At 30.2% G+C, this 14602-nt stretch overlaps 1 protein-coding gene across 2 annotated transcripts in view; it reads left to right on the forward strand.

Moving 5' to 3' along the window:
• The window catches only part of LOC117169114 (transcription factor AP-2-epsilon), a 121117-nt gene that overhangs the window by 46366 nt on the left and 60149 nt on the right, over positions 1–14602 (forward strand). For both annotated transcript variants that reach the window (XM_033355273.1, XM_033355274.1), the window contains one exon: positions 2967–3341. In XM_033355273.1, coding sequence (XP_033211164.1) covers positions 2967–3341 — 375 coding nt within the window. The remainder of the gene's footprint in view (positions 1–2966; positions 3342–14602) is intronic.

A 14602-nucleotide genomic window follows, 5' to 3' on the forward strand; every position in this document is an offset into this window, starting at 1 on the left:
AATGGACGTTTTGTACGGCGCTGTAAGAATGGATTTATTGACAAGAAAAGACGGAAAACTTGGAAAATCACATTCGTAACGAGATAAGCGCTCGTTAACGTGAGGCTGAAACAGATGCCGTTAAAGTGACTCGTAAACCGACATTCGTTACGAGAATATTGCCTAGCACGTATCCTGTTAATTACTACCATATAATAAGTATTATAGTCGATTAACGTCCAAGAAATCATACCCGATCGACGAGTATTATCCTATACATTAAAATGGTCAAATAAAGTATTATACTAATGTAATGGAAAACTGAAGCATTAGGTGCAAAACAGGCTGATAATTGTGAGATTATAGTTGATTATGATGTAGGTTTCTAATAAAAAATATTTGAAACATTTGATATTGAAATACTATGGACTCGCTTTTAATGTTGAGTTCTTTCTAACAGTAGAGAATTCATCTGCCTTGGTCAAAAATTGTACTGTTTGGAAGAACATTGCATTTTTTAAAAACTATTTTCTTAAAAAGTCATCTTTTTGGTCGAAAATTAACCTTTTATTTTGAGCAATCGTTTTTTTTTTTACATTCTCATCATTTATGATTGAGAAAGTATTTGAATTTTCGGAAATTTGACATCACACTTTTTTAACGGATCTCCACGTTTCGAGACCCCCTGATTCCGAAAATTAGGTTTTTACGATGGCGTCTGTCTGTCTGTCTGTCCATCCGGCCGTCCGTCCGTCCGTATACACGATAACTCTCGAAAAAATGAACGAATTAAATTCATCATTAGCACACTTTTTTTAAGGCCTAAAAGAAAGGACGAGTTCGTGAACCAGCTATTTTTGATAAAAATTCAAAAAGTGAGCGCATTTTGAAGATTTTTGAGACTACTTTTTTCTGAATTTGAAAATTCTATGAACGGATATTTATCTTATCAAAATAACAAACAATTTATCCTAATGACTTTTTTCGATAAAATGGAAATTCTCAGAGTTATAGCTTTTTCAAATTTTTTTTAATCAACCGAAAATCAAAATTTGAAGCCGAAAAACGCACGATATGAAAAAAAGTCTAGAGAAGAAAATTATTTATTTTCGAAAGCCCTACAAGATTATCATGACCAATTTTTGGATTTTCTTCAAAAATCGAAATTTCAAATTTTGATTGCACAAAAAATAATGGAAAATAAAAATTTCCATTTTGTGGACAAACTATGTAGGATATGAAAAAATATGAATTAACAAAAATGGTTATCCCAAAAAAGATCTACAACTTCTTTAAGAATCACTTCTTGATAGGACGCGTACTTTTTGTTTTATTCGTGAAAAATAACGTTGAAATAAAAATTAAAAAAAAAATTGTGTGGAAAAACGACGAAAGTTACGAGAAAAAAGATTGGACAAAACCTGTTTACAAATGTCTGTCGAAAATCGAGCGCGCAGCGCGAGTGTCACGATGAGAATATGTACCTCAAAGCCTACAGAGCTTTGAGAAACTTAATCTTTGACTATACTTAATTAAGTAGACAATTCAGAATATGAAGACGCATGTAAATACTGCCATCTAAAAGAGATCTTTTTGATAACGTTTTTTTCAAGTATTCCAAATGCAAAGAATAAATATCCGAGCGCGAAGCGCGAGATGTAATTATGTTCGAGCGCGAGGTAACCTATTATCGAGCGCGAAGTGCGAGATTCAACGGTCGCGCGCTCAAACCTGCGAGCGAAGCGAGCCGTGCGCGCAGCGCTCAATGAGAATGTACCCGCGAAGCGGGCAGATTTTTTTTATAGAAAATTCCTCCTTTTTTATTGAAAATTCATATTTTTCCATAGAACTGTCATATTTTTAATAGAAAATTATCGTTGTTCGTTGAAAACAAATTGTTTTATTAAAAATTCGACTATCTTTTAAAAATATTTTTTTTGCTTAAAAATTCAACGGTTTAGTTGAAAATACATATTTGTAACATTTTTTTGTTGAAAACTAACTTTTTTCTTGAAAATTAATATTTTGAGGGGCAAAATTTAACTCTTCAGTAGAAAATTTATTCTTATCTCTTGAAAATTTAACTATTTAGATAGAACATAAACTATTTGTTTTAAAAATTCAAACTTTTTTCAAGAGAAGTCCTTTTTCTTTGGTTAAACATTCAACTATTTAGGTTGTAAGTTTGTCTTTTCGGCTTGAAAATAGAACAATTTGGTAAAAAATTCAACTAGTACTACTACTACTTTTTGGTTGGTGATTCAACTATTTTCTGGAAATTTGATATTTTTTTGTTAAATTGAATTATATTTTATTTAATATAAAACTATTAGATTTAAAACTTAAATTTTTTTTTAATAATTTATATTTTTGGTTTGATTCGTTTTCTTGTGTTCGAAAATGTTCCGCTTGTGGTTGACAAACCAACTATTTTGTTGAAAATTCGTCTTTTTTCGTTGAATTAAATTCTTTTTTATTTAAAATTAAAATATTTTTTGTTTGGAAAATTCAACTAATTGGTTCAGAGTTGAGATAAGAAATTTATTTTTGTTGTTGAAGATTCATCATTATAGTTAAAAATTTATTTTGGTAATTGAAAATTTAATTATTTTGTTGAAAATTCATTTTTTTTTCGAATTTTTTTTATTTTTATTAAAAATGTGACCATTCCATTTTTTATGCAAAGTGACCTTTTTTAGTTTTAAAAATCAACTATTTGGTCGAAAATTAATTTTTTTGGTTGAAAATTAACCTTCTTGGTTAGGTATTTAAAGCGTTTAAAATTAAATTCAATGTGGTACCTACATTAATTTAATTTAAAAAAATGTATTTCCTTATTGTACCCCTATTTTCGTTAAAATCACTCTGTTTATCCTATTTCCAGAACATTTTGGGCTCTGAAGTCTGAAACGAATCTATCAGCATAGAAAAAAATCAGTAAATGAGAATATATTGACTTACAATTATTTTTTGTTTCTTTGTTTCAGGACCGTTTAACGGGACATGGTGGCATTTCCTCGTTGGGCAGCGGAAATTCGTCGCCTTATTCGGGTGGTCATCACCATGGTCATCGGGGTAACGGTAACGGAGGTGGCATGCCTCATCATGGGGGCGCCTCCTTGCCAACAGCTTCCGACTTCCAGCCACCTTACTTCCCACCCCCATTCCCATCCCATCACCACGCACCAGCGAGTCCCCAACATCCGGGACTCGCACAACCCCAACACCTGGATTACCTCGTCGGTGATCCCTACACACAAACCCTAAACACCCTTCACCAACATCATTACAACCACCTGAGTGCGGCAGTCACGGCGGGCCAAAGGAGCGACCTCAGGAGGGACGCCGAAAGCATCCACGTGGTGAGAACTAATCTTGAATATTCCGCATGCCACAATAAATTTGATAAGATGCTCCACTACTAATGCATGAATTTTATAGTAGAGATAATATTCGGGATCCAGTATCTAAATTAAAATAGTCGTACTTTTGAGGATTCAAATATGATTAGGATTCGATATCATTTTGACGATATTAAATTTAGCTGTTGAAATTTCTTGTTATACTATTATACACATTAAGGTGATTTCAAAAAAATTATATTCGAATCTGATCATGTATACTAACCTAAGTCTTACCTTTTTAGTCAACCAAGTTTCCAACAAAAATATTGTAAAAATGATTTATTATACTATTTACTAAAATTATTAAATATTTATTTTCCTTTAAAATAAGTTTTTAAAATTGCGTTAATTGATATATCCATTTTTAATAAAAAATATTTAATCATTATAATGAGGGGGAGGGGGGTTCTAAATTTAAGAAATCACAAAAGAACAAAAATCACAAAAAATAACTAGTTTTGAATGAAATATAACTTTTCAATCGAATTATTATTGGAGAAGAAACAATCTCTAATCTGTACAAATTTTCAATATTTCATATGGGCATGTATTTTACTACTATGCCCTGCCAAAGGTGAAATCGAATTGGTGTTTGAATACCGTTACAAAATCTTCAATCGTACTCTTTGATAGGCATTTGACGCTTGTGTACAAGCAATAAATGCATTCAGCATTTCATTGCTCGTTACATTCCTCATTTGTAGAAATTATAAAGTAATCGAAGCAATAATGTTCGAATAATGGTCATGCATTCATTACTATAGTAGGCTATTACTCGTTTTAAATCTAAACCTCCTTTTCTAACATGGTGCAACAAAAAATTATCATATATATCATTAACCTAAAATAATTAATTTAGCTTCGAAATATCTTTATGTACAAAAAAAAGCTGGAATGATACGGCTCTTTAATTATCAAACTTTTCTACCGCAATTATAACTTTCCCTTTATTTACTTCTAGAACGAGCTTTAATAAAAATTCAAGCAATAATTTTTAAAGAGGACAATTAGAAAAATTATTTTTTCATTTAAAATCTTCATAGTTTGAAGCTATTCAGAGGGAAGAGATATTTGGTTCCTCCCTAGATAAACCACGAACTCGCATAGTTAACAGTAGTTATACAAACTTAGAAGAAGTCTTATATATCAGACATAACCACGCACCGTGCTTTTATCGAGGAGTAATATATTAGATCCATAATTGCAAAATACTAGACATTTATTAATTTTTTATATTAAGGGGGCTATCCATAAACTTTGTTACCAGTTTAAGGGAGAAAGAGGATCGAGTAAAAAACTGAGATTGTTAACAAGGGCGTGGGGGGGCCAATGAAAGTAGCGTTGCGAACTTATATAACATTTCCGGATGATAAATTTTTAAAAAAGTCTGTGAATTTTTTGAAAAATGGGAATCATTCTCTTTTTCCCCCATTTTTAAGGAATTCTTTTCTTTCTTGTTTTCAAGAAACTTCCCCTTTGGAATTCATAGAGCCCAATACGAAAACCTAACTATTTTTGTATAAAAGTCCTTTTTTGGTTAAAAAATCTACTATTATATTTTTGATTTAAAATTCATCTCGTTCGTAGAAAATTTTATTATGTTGTTGAAAATACAACTACTTTGTTGAAAGTTAATCTTTTTTATTAAAACTTTATTTTTTTGGCTACAGATGTTTTTTCTTAAACATTGAACTATTTGGTTAAAAATCGTTTCATTTTTGGTTGAAAATTAATTTCTCAACTTAAAATTCAATTATTGTAGTCATAGTTCAAAATTGATCTTTTTTAGTTGAGCATTCACGTATTTTCTTAAAAACTGGTCTTTTTGGCAGAAGATTAATCTTCTTGGTCAAGAAATCATCTTTTTGATTAAAAATGCAACTATTTGATACAAAATGAACTTTTTTGTTGAAAATTCATATTTTTATCTTTTTTTTTTAAATTAACTTTGTTATCTTAAAATTTAATTATTCCATTTTTTATTGAAAATTTATCCAACATAAGTTAAGAATTCAACTTTTTGGTAGAAAATTCATGTATTTTGTTAAAAATGCATCTTTTGGTTGAGGATTCAACAATTTTTTATTAATTGGTTTTTGGTAGTTGAATTCTACCTGTTGAAAATTAGTTGTTTTGGTTATTCAAAATTTATCTTTTAACCTGAAAATTTAATCATTAAATTTTTTGTTGAAAATTTACATTTTTTCTTGAAAGTTTATCTTTTAGTTGAGAACGCAACTATTTATTTATAAATTCATCTTTCTTGATTAAAAATAAACATTCATGTTGAATATTCATCTTTTTGGAATTAAAAGTTAAATTTTTCGGAAACATTCGACTTTTTAGCTTGAAAATTTAACCCTTTTGTTAAAAATTCGTCTTTTTTGCATAAAATAAATATTGTCTGTTTAAAATTACAGTATTTGGTGAAGGGTTTAACTATATTTGGTTAAGGTCATATTTTTTAGACCAAAATTCATTTGTTCTGTTAAATATTCGTTATTTTTTATAGAAAATTGATATTAACGGTAAAAAAGTCATCTATCTTTCTTGATATAAAATTCATCTTTTTAGGTTAAAAATCAAACTATTTGGTTCAAAATTCAACTTTTTATTCAAAATTTAATGATTTTCTTGATCATTCAACTATTTTGTGAAAGTCGTATTTTTTGGTTGAGTAAAATTTGGATAAAATTTGGTTGGAAAAAAATTAATCTTATTTTTTTGTTCATATTTCTTTATTATTTGCTGCAACTTCAATGTATTGTTAAAAGTGTAACCTTCTTCTGAAAATGTGTCTTTATGTATTGAACTATTTATTTGGTTGTTATTGCAAATGTCTGTTTAAAAATGAATGAAACAAAAATTCGTCATTTTGGGTTGAAAATTGAACTATCTTCTTGAAAATAATTACTTTCTGCGAAAGGGGGAGGGGGTGTGAAAAAGCCAAAAATCGGTAACGTAGTTTATTTATGGCCCCTAAGATATGCTTCAATTATTTTTTTACATCAAAAGATATAGGTTTTTATCCTTTTAAATTAAAAAAAATTATACTACTTCTCAAATATCCTTTTAAAGTATCCTTTATTTCAAAATCTATTTCTTTTTTAAATTGGTTTTAAATTCAAAATCTGTTGGTGGATCCTTTACAAGGAAGTTTTCTTTCGTGGTTGGCATACTAGTCTCTGCGGAGTAATTTACTTATTAAGTTCCGGGCAAAGCTTAGACATTCCCTCAAGGTGGATGCCAGGGACGTTTCCTTTGAGACAAGCATGTCAAGAATTACAATGCCTGACACAATGTATGATAAGCCGAAAGGGTGAACCATTCCTTCCGCTAAATGTTATCATACAAATTTCGCGAATTTACATGGAAAAAATTTACACAAGGAGAATATTTACCATTTTTTCAAATAGTATATAGCCTCAACAATCTCAAAATTTATTCACGCAGGAAGAATTTTGAGCAGGCTAAGAGAACATATTTCAATACGCTCGCGTCCCCTCAGAAATGCTATCGATTAGTTAAGACGAGGTCAGGGAGAACATTTTCTATCGTATGCATTTTTCATACAAAAAGAATTTTGATAATGTCAGAGTCCACAATCTTTCCGCTATTCCGCCTTTTTGAAGAATTCTTTTTTCTCCTGTTTTCAAGTAACTTTCCCTTTTTTCCCTGTTTCTCGCTTTTTTGCCTAAATGCGAACTAAACTAATAAACCCAAATAAGAAAATCCAACGATTTTTTGTGAAAGTTCCATCTTTTTCACTGAATAGTCTGTTATTATATTTTTGGTTCATAATTAATCTTTTTGTGGTTAAAAATGTTATTATTTGGTTAAAAATGCAACTGTTTGAGCTAGAAGTTTGAAGTTTTTTAACTCAAACTTTGACTGCTTGGTTGAAAATTTATTTCGATTGTACAATCAATAATTTAATTAAAAATTCCACTATTTTGTTGGAGATCCTTCTCGTTTACTTGAAAGTTCAAATATTTGTTTGAAAATGAACCTGTTTAGTTCAAAATTAACTTTTTCAGGTAAAAATTCAAATGTGTGGTTGCATATTTATTTTCTTGGTTGAAAATTAAATTTTTGTTGAAAATTCATTTTTACGGGATTAAAAGGCAATTGTTTTCTAAAAAAATTAACTTTTTTCCATTAAAATTCATCTCTTTTGCTAAAAATTTATCTCTTTTGGTAGGTATATGATTTTTTGTTTGTTTAAAGTTGAACTGTTTCATTAAACATTCATCTTTTTTGGTCATCTTTCCTAAAAAAATCTACTCTTTAGCTTTAAAAGTTCTTAAAAACTCTTCTGTTGAAAATACATTTCCGTTGGTAGAAGATTCATTTTTTTGGTGTGAAAATTAACTTTTCTCTTTAAAATTTATCTTCAAGGGAATACTTGCCCTAATTTTATTCTAAATCATATTTGACCTATTAACTTGAAAACTCAACTGTTTTATGGACAATTAAGTTTTTCGTTGAAAATCAAAATGCATCTCTCTGGTTAAAAGTGAATAATCTGTTTTGGTTGAGGATTTAAGTATTTTGTTAAAATTTCAATTTTTTGTTTGAAATCCACTATTATGTACTTAAAATTAAATTTTTCCGGGTGAGATGTCAACTATTACGTTTTTCATGGAGGATCTTTCTTTTTTGGTTGAAAGTTGATTTACTTTGTTAAAAATGCATTTTTTGTTGTTGAAGATTCATTACTTAAGTTTATAGTTCGTTTCTTCGTTTGAAAATTTGTAACTATTTTGATAAAAATGTATGTATTTTGTTGAAAATTTCTTTTTTAGGTAAAAAATTAATTTTTTGATTGAAAATTCAACTATTTTCTTAATAATCTATTTGCTTGAGAATTTGTCTCTATAATTAGAAATGTAATCTTGTTTCCTTAATTATGCAAATGTTCGGTTGAAAATTAATAATCTGCTTCGATTGAGGATTGATCTATTTCTTTTTTAGGTAAAAAATTAATTTTTTGATTGAAAATTCAACTATTTTCTTAATAATCTATTTGCTTGAGAATTTGTCCCTATAATTAGAAATGTAATCTTGTTTCCTTAAGTATGCAAATGTTCGGTTGAAAATTAATAATCTGCTTCGATTGAGGATTGATCTATTTCTTTTTAGGAAATTCATCTTCTTTGTTTGAAATATCAACTTTTCTTTTAGACACCAACATTTTTCGTCGAGAATTTATCTTCTGTGCTTGAAAATTCAACTGCTTGGTTGAAAGTTTAACTTTTTTTTATTAAAAATTCTTGGTTTGGCTAAAAGTTATCTTCTTCATTAGAAAATTAATGTTTTTGGTTGAAACTACATTAATTATTTTTGTAAAAAAATCGCTCTACTTCCTGTGTTTTCAGAATATTTTGGCCTATTTAGTATTAGTTCTAAATGATAGATGTTTCACAAATAAATATTTAGGAACAAAAAGTTAAAAATAAAGAAGTAAGCTGTTCCTCACAAGAACCCCAATTCAATTTATAAAAACAAGAAGCATTATCTTAAATATTGTGTGTTCCTCTATTAAACATGACATATTTACATTCCATAAACACAAGAAAATTTGTAGCATAGTACCGTTGCGAGATATAAGTAAAATAATACCTACACCTGCTGAGATATGTAATATTGCGCCATTTATCACAAAAAAATTTAAGATCATCTTGCAGAAAGGAGTAGGTTCAGACAAAATTATGTGGTAGCGTAACGACAGCAATTTTTGAATATATTAAATTATACGGCTCCAGATGACAAGTTTATTAAAGTTGGTGCAGTTTCTGACAATTTTGCTTTAATGATAATAAGTAATTTTTGATGTTATAATTATAAAGTGATTCTTTTGGCAGTAACTTCTGCTCTTCCACTCATATTTTTCGCATCTTGCGCTTAACGATTCACCTGGACAGGAACATCATTTCGGGATGATGTTAACGACCACGACATTCGTCGTCAAGGATGATTCACGTGCAAGTGGCTATCGAATCCCTTCCAAGTTAATTCAATCTCTGTATTACACCGACAGAAAGCACAACCCGTTATTCGCGAGCGAACGTATATTATGCTTAAGAAACGATACCGGGACGAAGAAAGTATTCTAAGAACCAAAGGAGACTGCAGGTTCGGAATTTTAATCGTATGGCGGCAACCAGGGGAAAAACGGGAGATTATTTGGATCGACCTGCGATCATGCTTGAGGAACAAAAACTATTTTATTACTACTAGTTGTTGTGTTTATTACGAATATTCGAACAAGAAGTTCCGACGAGGTCCACCATTTTTCTATCCACTCAAGCTCTTCTTTTTCCAAAACAATATTTCAAAATTGAGGTCCTGGATCAAAGATCCGTGTATAACTTTTTGGCGCCTAGAGGGGGGGGGGGGGGGCGATCGCCGTTTTTATTCAAGCCGTAATGAGTCTCTCCATTCTTCGCGCCAGAAATTTATAACCGGTTCTTTAATCCGTTCCCGCAAATACGATTTTTATTTTATCATAAATTACATGTTTTACTTTTGAATCTTTCAATTTTGCATTTTCTAAATTGGTACGATATGTAAAAGTATTTAATTAAAAACACTTAAATTAAACTGTAAAACATTGAGTGGTGGAATCAAAAATTGTTTAATTTAATAACTACTGAAATTGACATATTTTTAAATACTTCTCTTTTGCAACTTTCACTGTACTTGGAACGGAGAATTTTTTAAATGGAACGAGAACTTCAAAAAAAAATCATATTCGATATAGTAGAAGGGTATAAAAAATCCCTGTTCAGAATTGAAATTCTTTTGTAAAATCCACTGTTCCAATTCAGAATTGTATTTCTTATATACAAAAATGATACGATGTTCCAACTCAAAATGATATAATTCGTTTCCAAAATGTCCTGTTCTAATTCAGAAATATTTGAAATCCTTTAGAATCTTTAGGAATATCTTGAAATCCTTTTAATTCGTTTTAAATGAATAGGAAAAATGAAAATTTTCCTGGGAGAAAACTGGAAATGGAAAATCATCCATCAGGTAGATACCCTGTTAACAATAATTCTGCGAATAAGCTTTCACATTGTTGCGGGGACTGAGGAAACAAGAGCAGATAGAATAAAAAGACTCGAGTGCTAATTAACGAACCATGAGTCAAGTGAGGACTCGCTGTGAACTAACATCGCGTTAGTTATAAATTGATGTAACCACGCCACGCCAGTTGGCTAATGAGATGAAACGTGATCGCCTTTCTCTCGTTAAACGACGGCCACGAAATGAAATCACGTTGACTCTGTATTTTTACCTCTGCGATATGTACCCGATACTAGTACTAACAGTATACAGTTCACACCTATTATACCAATGAAAACTGCTTCAAGCCTACTTTTTTGATAAACATCGAAATTAGTTTCGTATTGATCTTGATTCAATTTATCTCACAAATCATTTCATTACAATTTTCATACTTTTTCTAAGACCAAATCTACCTTTAATTCCTGCTTCAATAGTACCTTATGAAAGGGATCCAAAATCTTTTAAGGGAGACTCATTTTCCTCACCTTTCTCCATTGTTACTAGATTAAATAATACGGATCTTGCTATGGAGATATCAGTCAGTTTGCGTACTTTTATGCGATCTATGACGTATGATAACTTTGTGAAGCTCTTCGCCTGGAGTGATTGCTAGAGAGTTTGATCAGCCACCTGTGTCGGAGCGTTGTTACGGACTATAGAAAAATGTAATTCTTAACAAGAATGCCTCCGACATACTGGGATGAAATCATTTCAAGCTTAAGAGAAAAATAACTTTCTCACTTTTTAACAATAATAAAGTAAACGCTAATCACAGGATGAGTATTTTGATACAAAAACTTCACAGTTTTTCAAACCGGGAATTCTGTCGAACAATTTCGTGAATTCTTTTCAAAATTTGATAAATTCCTTTAAAATCCTGAAATTCTTAAAAATATTTTGAATTCCATGGATACCATATACAACATACACAATCCTTTGAAATGTCATGTTTAAATGCGTGAAAATACTTTTGTGTCGTTTAAAACCCTGTCAAATTATGTGAAATTCAGTGACTTATTTTAAAATCCTTCTAATCTTGAAAATCCATTATAAAATGTCTTGCAATCCTTTAACATCAGTCCAAATTCCTTAAAATCTTAAAAAAAAAAGATTTAAATTCTTGAAATCTTTGAAATCCTTTTGAAATTCACTAAAGTCTTTAAAGTCCATGAGAATATTTTAGAATCTCTTAAATCCCTTACAATATATTAAAATCCATTAACATTTTTTTAAAGCCCTTAAAATTCCTCGACATCCCTTCAAATCGTTTATAATATTTGGAAATCTTTATCTTTAGATTTGAATGAATTAAAATTATTACTAATGTTAATCAGTGACTGAATATGGTATATTTGGAAAATTTTAAAATCTCTTAAAATCGTTCGAAATATCATGAAAGTATCGAAACTCCGTTATATTTCTTAAAATCCATTTAATCTTTGAAAATTTTGCAAATAAATATAGTTGTAGGTTGAACCAACAACAAGATATCTTCATCGATCGTCCTTCAAAAATGAATTAATCCAACTTTGAAATTATAAATAATTTCAAGCTTTTATTATCGGTCATGCGATCATTTATTATAAGAGTGAGTTTATAACAACCATGTTTCGGCAACACTTTTGTGCCTTCTTCAGGTTAAAAATTTTATAATTTGGTCATTATAAAAATTTGTACATAATTATGTCCTTGTTGTGCAGATGTTATTTTTCCATTTTCCAATCGAAAAAATCATATTTAAAAAGCACTTTTTTGTCTTCATAAACATTTTTTTATCACTATGGTCAGAATAAAATTAATAATACATAAGCTAGTCAAATTGTAAGCAAAATTTGTTTATTATGATACAATCTCTTTTGAGAGAAGTCATTTAGCGGATAAACCATGGTCTGCCGAAGCGTCATTGTTGTAAACTGACTTTATAATTTATTTTGAAATATTTTGCAATTTCTTTTAATCTCTAAGAATCTCTTAACATATCTTGAAATCCGCGAAAAATGCTCTTATTTCCTTAAAATATGTCAAAATTGGTTAAAATCCTTCTTATAATCCTTTTAAATACAGCAAAATCTTTTAAAATCTGATTAAACTCTGTAATTTTCCCTAAAACCTTGTTAAATCCCTTGAAAAATTAATATTCTATCTAAAACTGTACTAAGGGGGACTAAAATTTCCAAAATCATCTCCGAGTAATTAAATGGATCTTCCCTAATATGGTTTCAATTACAAATTTCTAATTGATTGCGATGCACGATATGTAATAATTGATTTTGTGAAATCTTGATTATGTGCAATAATTACTTCCAATCCTGGTCATCGACTTTCTTTTTGCGAAGCGGTGTACTGGAGATATTATCTTTCAAACTGAAAATGCAGGTACTACGTAGCACGTATATTTGCGCGTAAGGCACCACTGCGTATCAGTGTCTGTACACACACGTGCCGCTATCGTCGAGTCATCGTAGACCTGACCCACGTGGGAATTGGGTCTTAAAGGCCCGGCAAAAGACTACCAAAACTTTATTCCAACCGGACCAGGCGTGGTCCTCATCAACATACGAGAAGATCTTAAGACACGAAGAGAATAAATTATTCATAATGGCTTAAGTGATGTATTCTCCCTGTGTCACGTGCAACCACAATTAGTATTTATCAGAGATTTGGAAACAGAGGATTTAATTTATATCTTATTTTCAAAATGAAGAGAAGTTGACCTACTTTTGTGCATAGTTTCTGTCTGGTAGAGATGAACAATGGCTATTAGAAGTAGAATTAACTGAGTTAATATAGCCTTATTGTCTTTATTATTAGAAGACGATCACAAATGCGTTGCTAATATTCAAGTATTTTCCACTCTGGTGAGAGTCATACAAAATGCGTATACTTATAATTAGTGGATGACAAGCAAAAGTAACGAAACAACTTATTAGGAATTAGTTTTATAGCGAAACATTTACTTTAAACCGAGCTAATGGAAGCTATTGAGATATAAAATATTTATAAAAATGAGAAAATTGCACCGTGATGATGAAGATGTGTAAGCTGTTGCACATAAGAAAGTAGAGACATTCGATTTTTAGTTCATAATATTGTAAAGTTTTTAACATAAAATCTTTTATAAACGGAAAAAAATAATTTCAAATTAAAATTTGATAATTTCAAATTAATCATCCTTGATAGTTATTCAAAGTGCCTCATATAGAAATTACCTGGACTTTGCAGTATTTTTTTAATTCCTGACTTTCCCTGACCAATAAAATTCCCTGACTTTTCCCTGATTTCTAGGTTTTCCCTGACCTACGGCCACCCCGGCTAATGGAAGTCATTGAGATGCCATTAAGATGTATAAGTTGTTGTCTACATGTCTACAAGGAAGTAGACATATTCAATTTTTATTTCATTTTATGTAATCGTAAACAGTTCTTGATGAGGCACTTTACAGTAATAGATATGGTAAAAAGGACAGAGAAAAACAAGTCTATCAGTTACGTATGATCACTATTCGTGGGATGTCGAAATGCTCAACACGAGTATTTGAGTAATTGCATACCTCAAGTTGCATGCATTTTCGATTGAGATCGTAAAATGTCATCCATCTATGGAAAGTAGACATATTAGTTTTTTTCGACTATGATTAAATTTTAGTTTTCCTCATCTAGGAAAATATTTGCTCTGATGATTTAGCACAGCTGAAGAGAAATAAAAATAATCTATCAGATTTCTTCGTACGAGAGAAATAAATCTTCTACAAAGTCCCCTTCGTCAGTTGACATCGTTAAAGTTTTATCGATGCGTCACATCGATTCATGAAAGATCTGCCTCTACCATAGAACACGTTCAGGCAGCAACTGTTTACTTGGTAGTACTCCCATCGATTACGTATCATTATCGTCTTGAATGAATCCATAGTACTATGTATTTGCATTAGAACACGATTGTTTCTTCAAGATAATAAATCAAATTTCGATCTGATGCTGTTAAGTTAGGGTCGATTTTAAAACTTTGTACATCATTAGAAAGTCAACAAATTAAATTGAAAAATAACAATTTAATAATCTCTTTGAAAAGTAGTATATGCAGTAAATGCACATAAAAATAAATTAGCATGTTCAAAAAGTAATGTTTCTTTGAACTTGTTTGGCCAC

This window comes from Belonocnema kinseyi, chromosome 3 (genome assembly GCF_010883055.1).
Source record: "Belonocnema kinseyi isolate 2016_QV_RU_SX_M_011 chromosome 3, B_treatae_v1, whole genome shotgun sequence".
NCBI lineage: Eukaryota > Metazoa > Arthropoda > Insecta > Hymenoptera > Cynipidae > Belonocnema > Belonocnema kinseyi.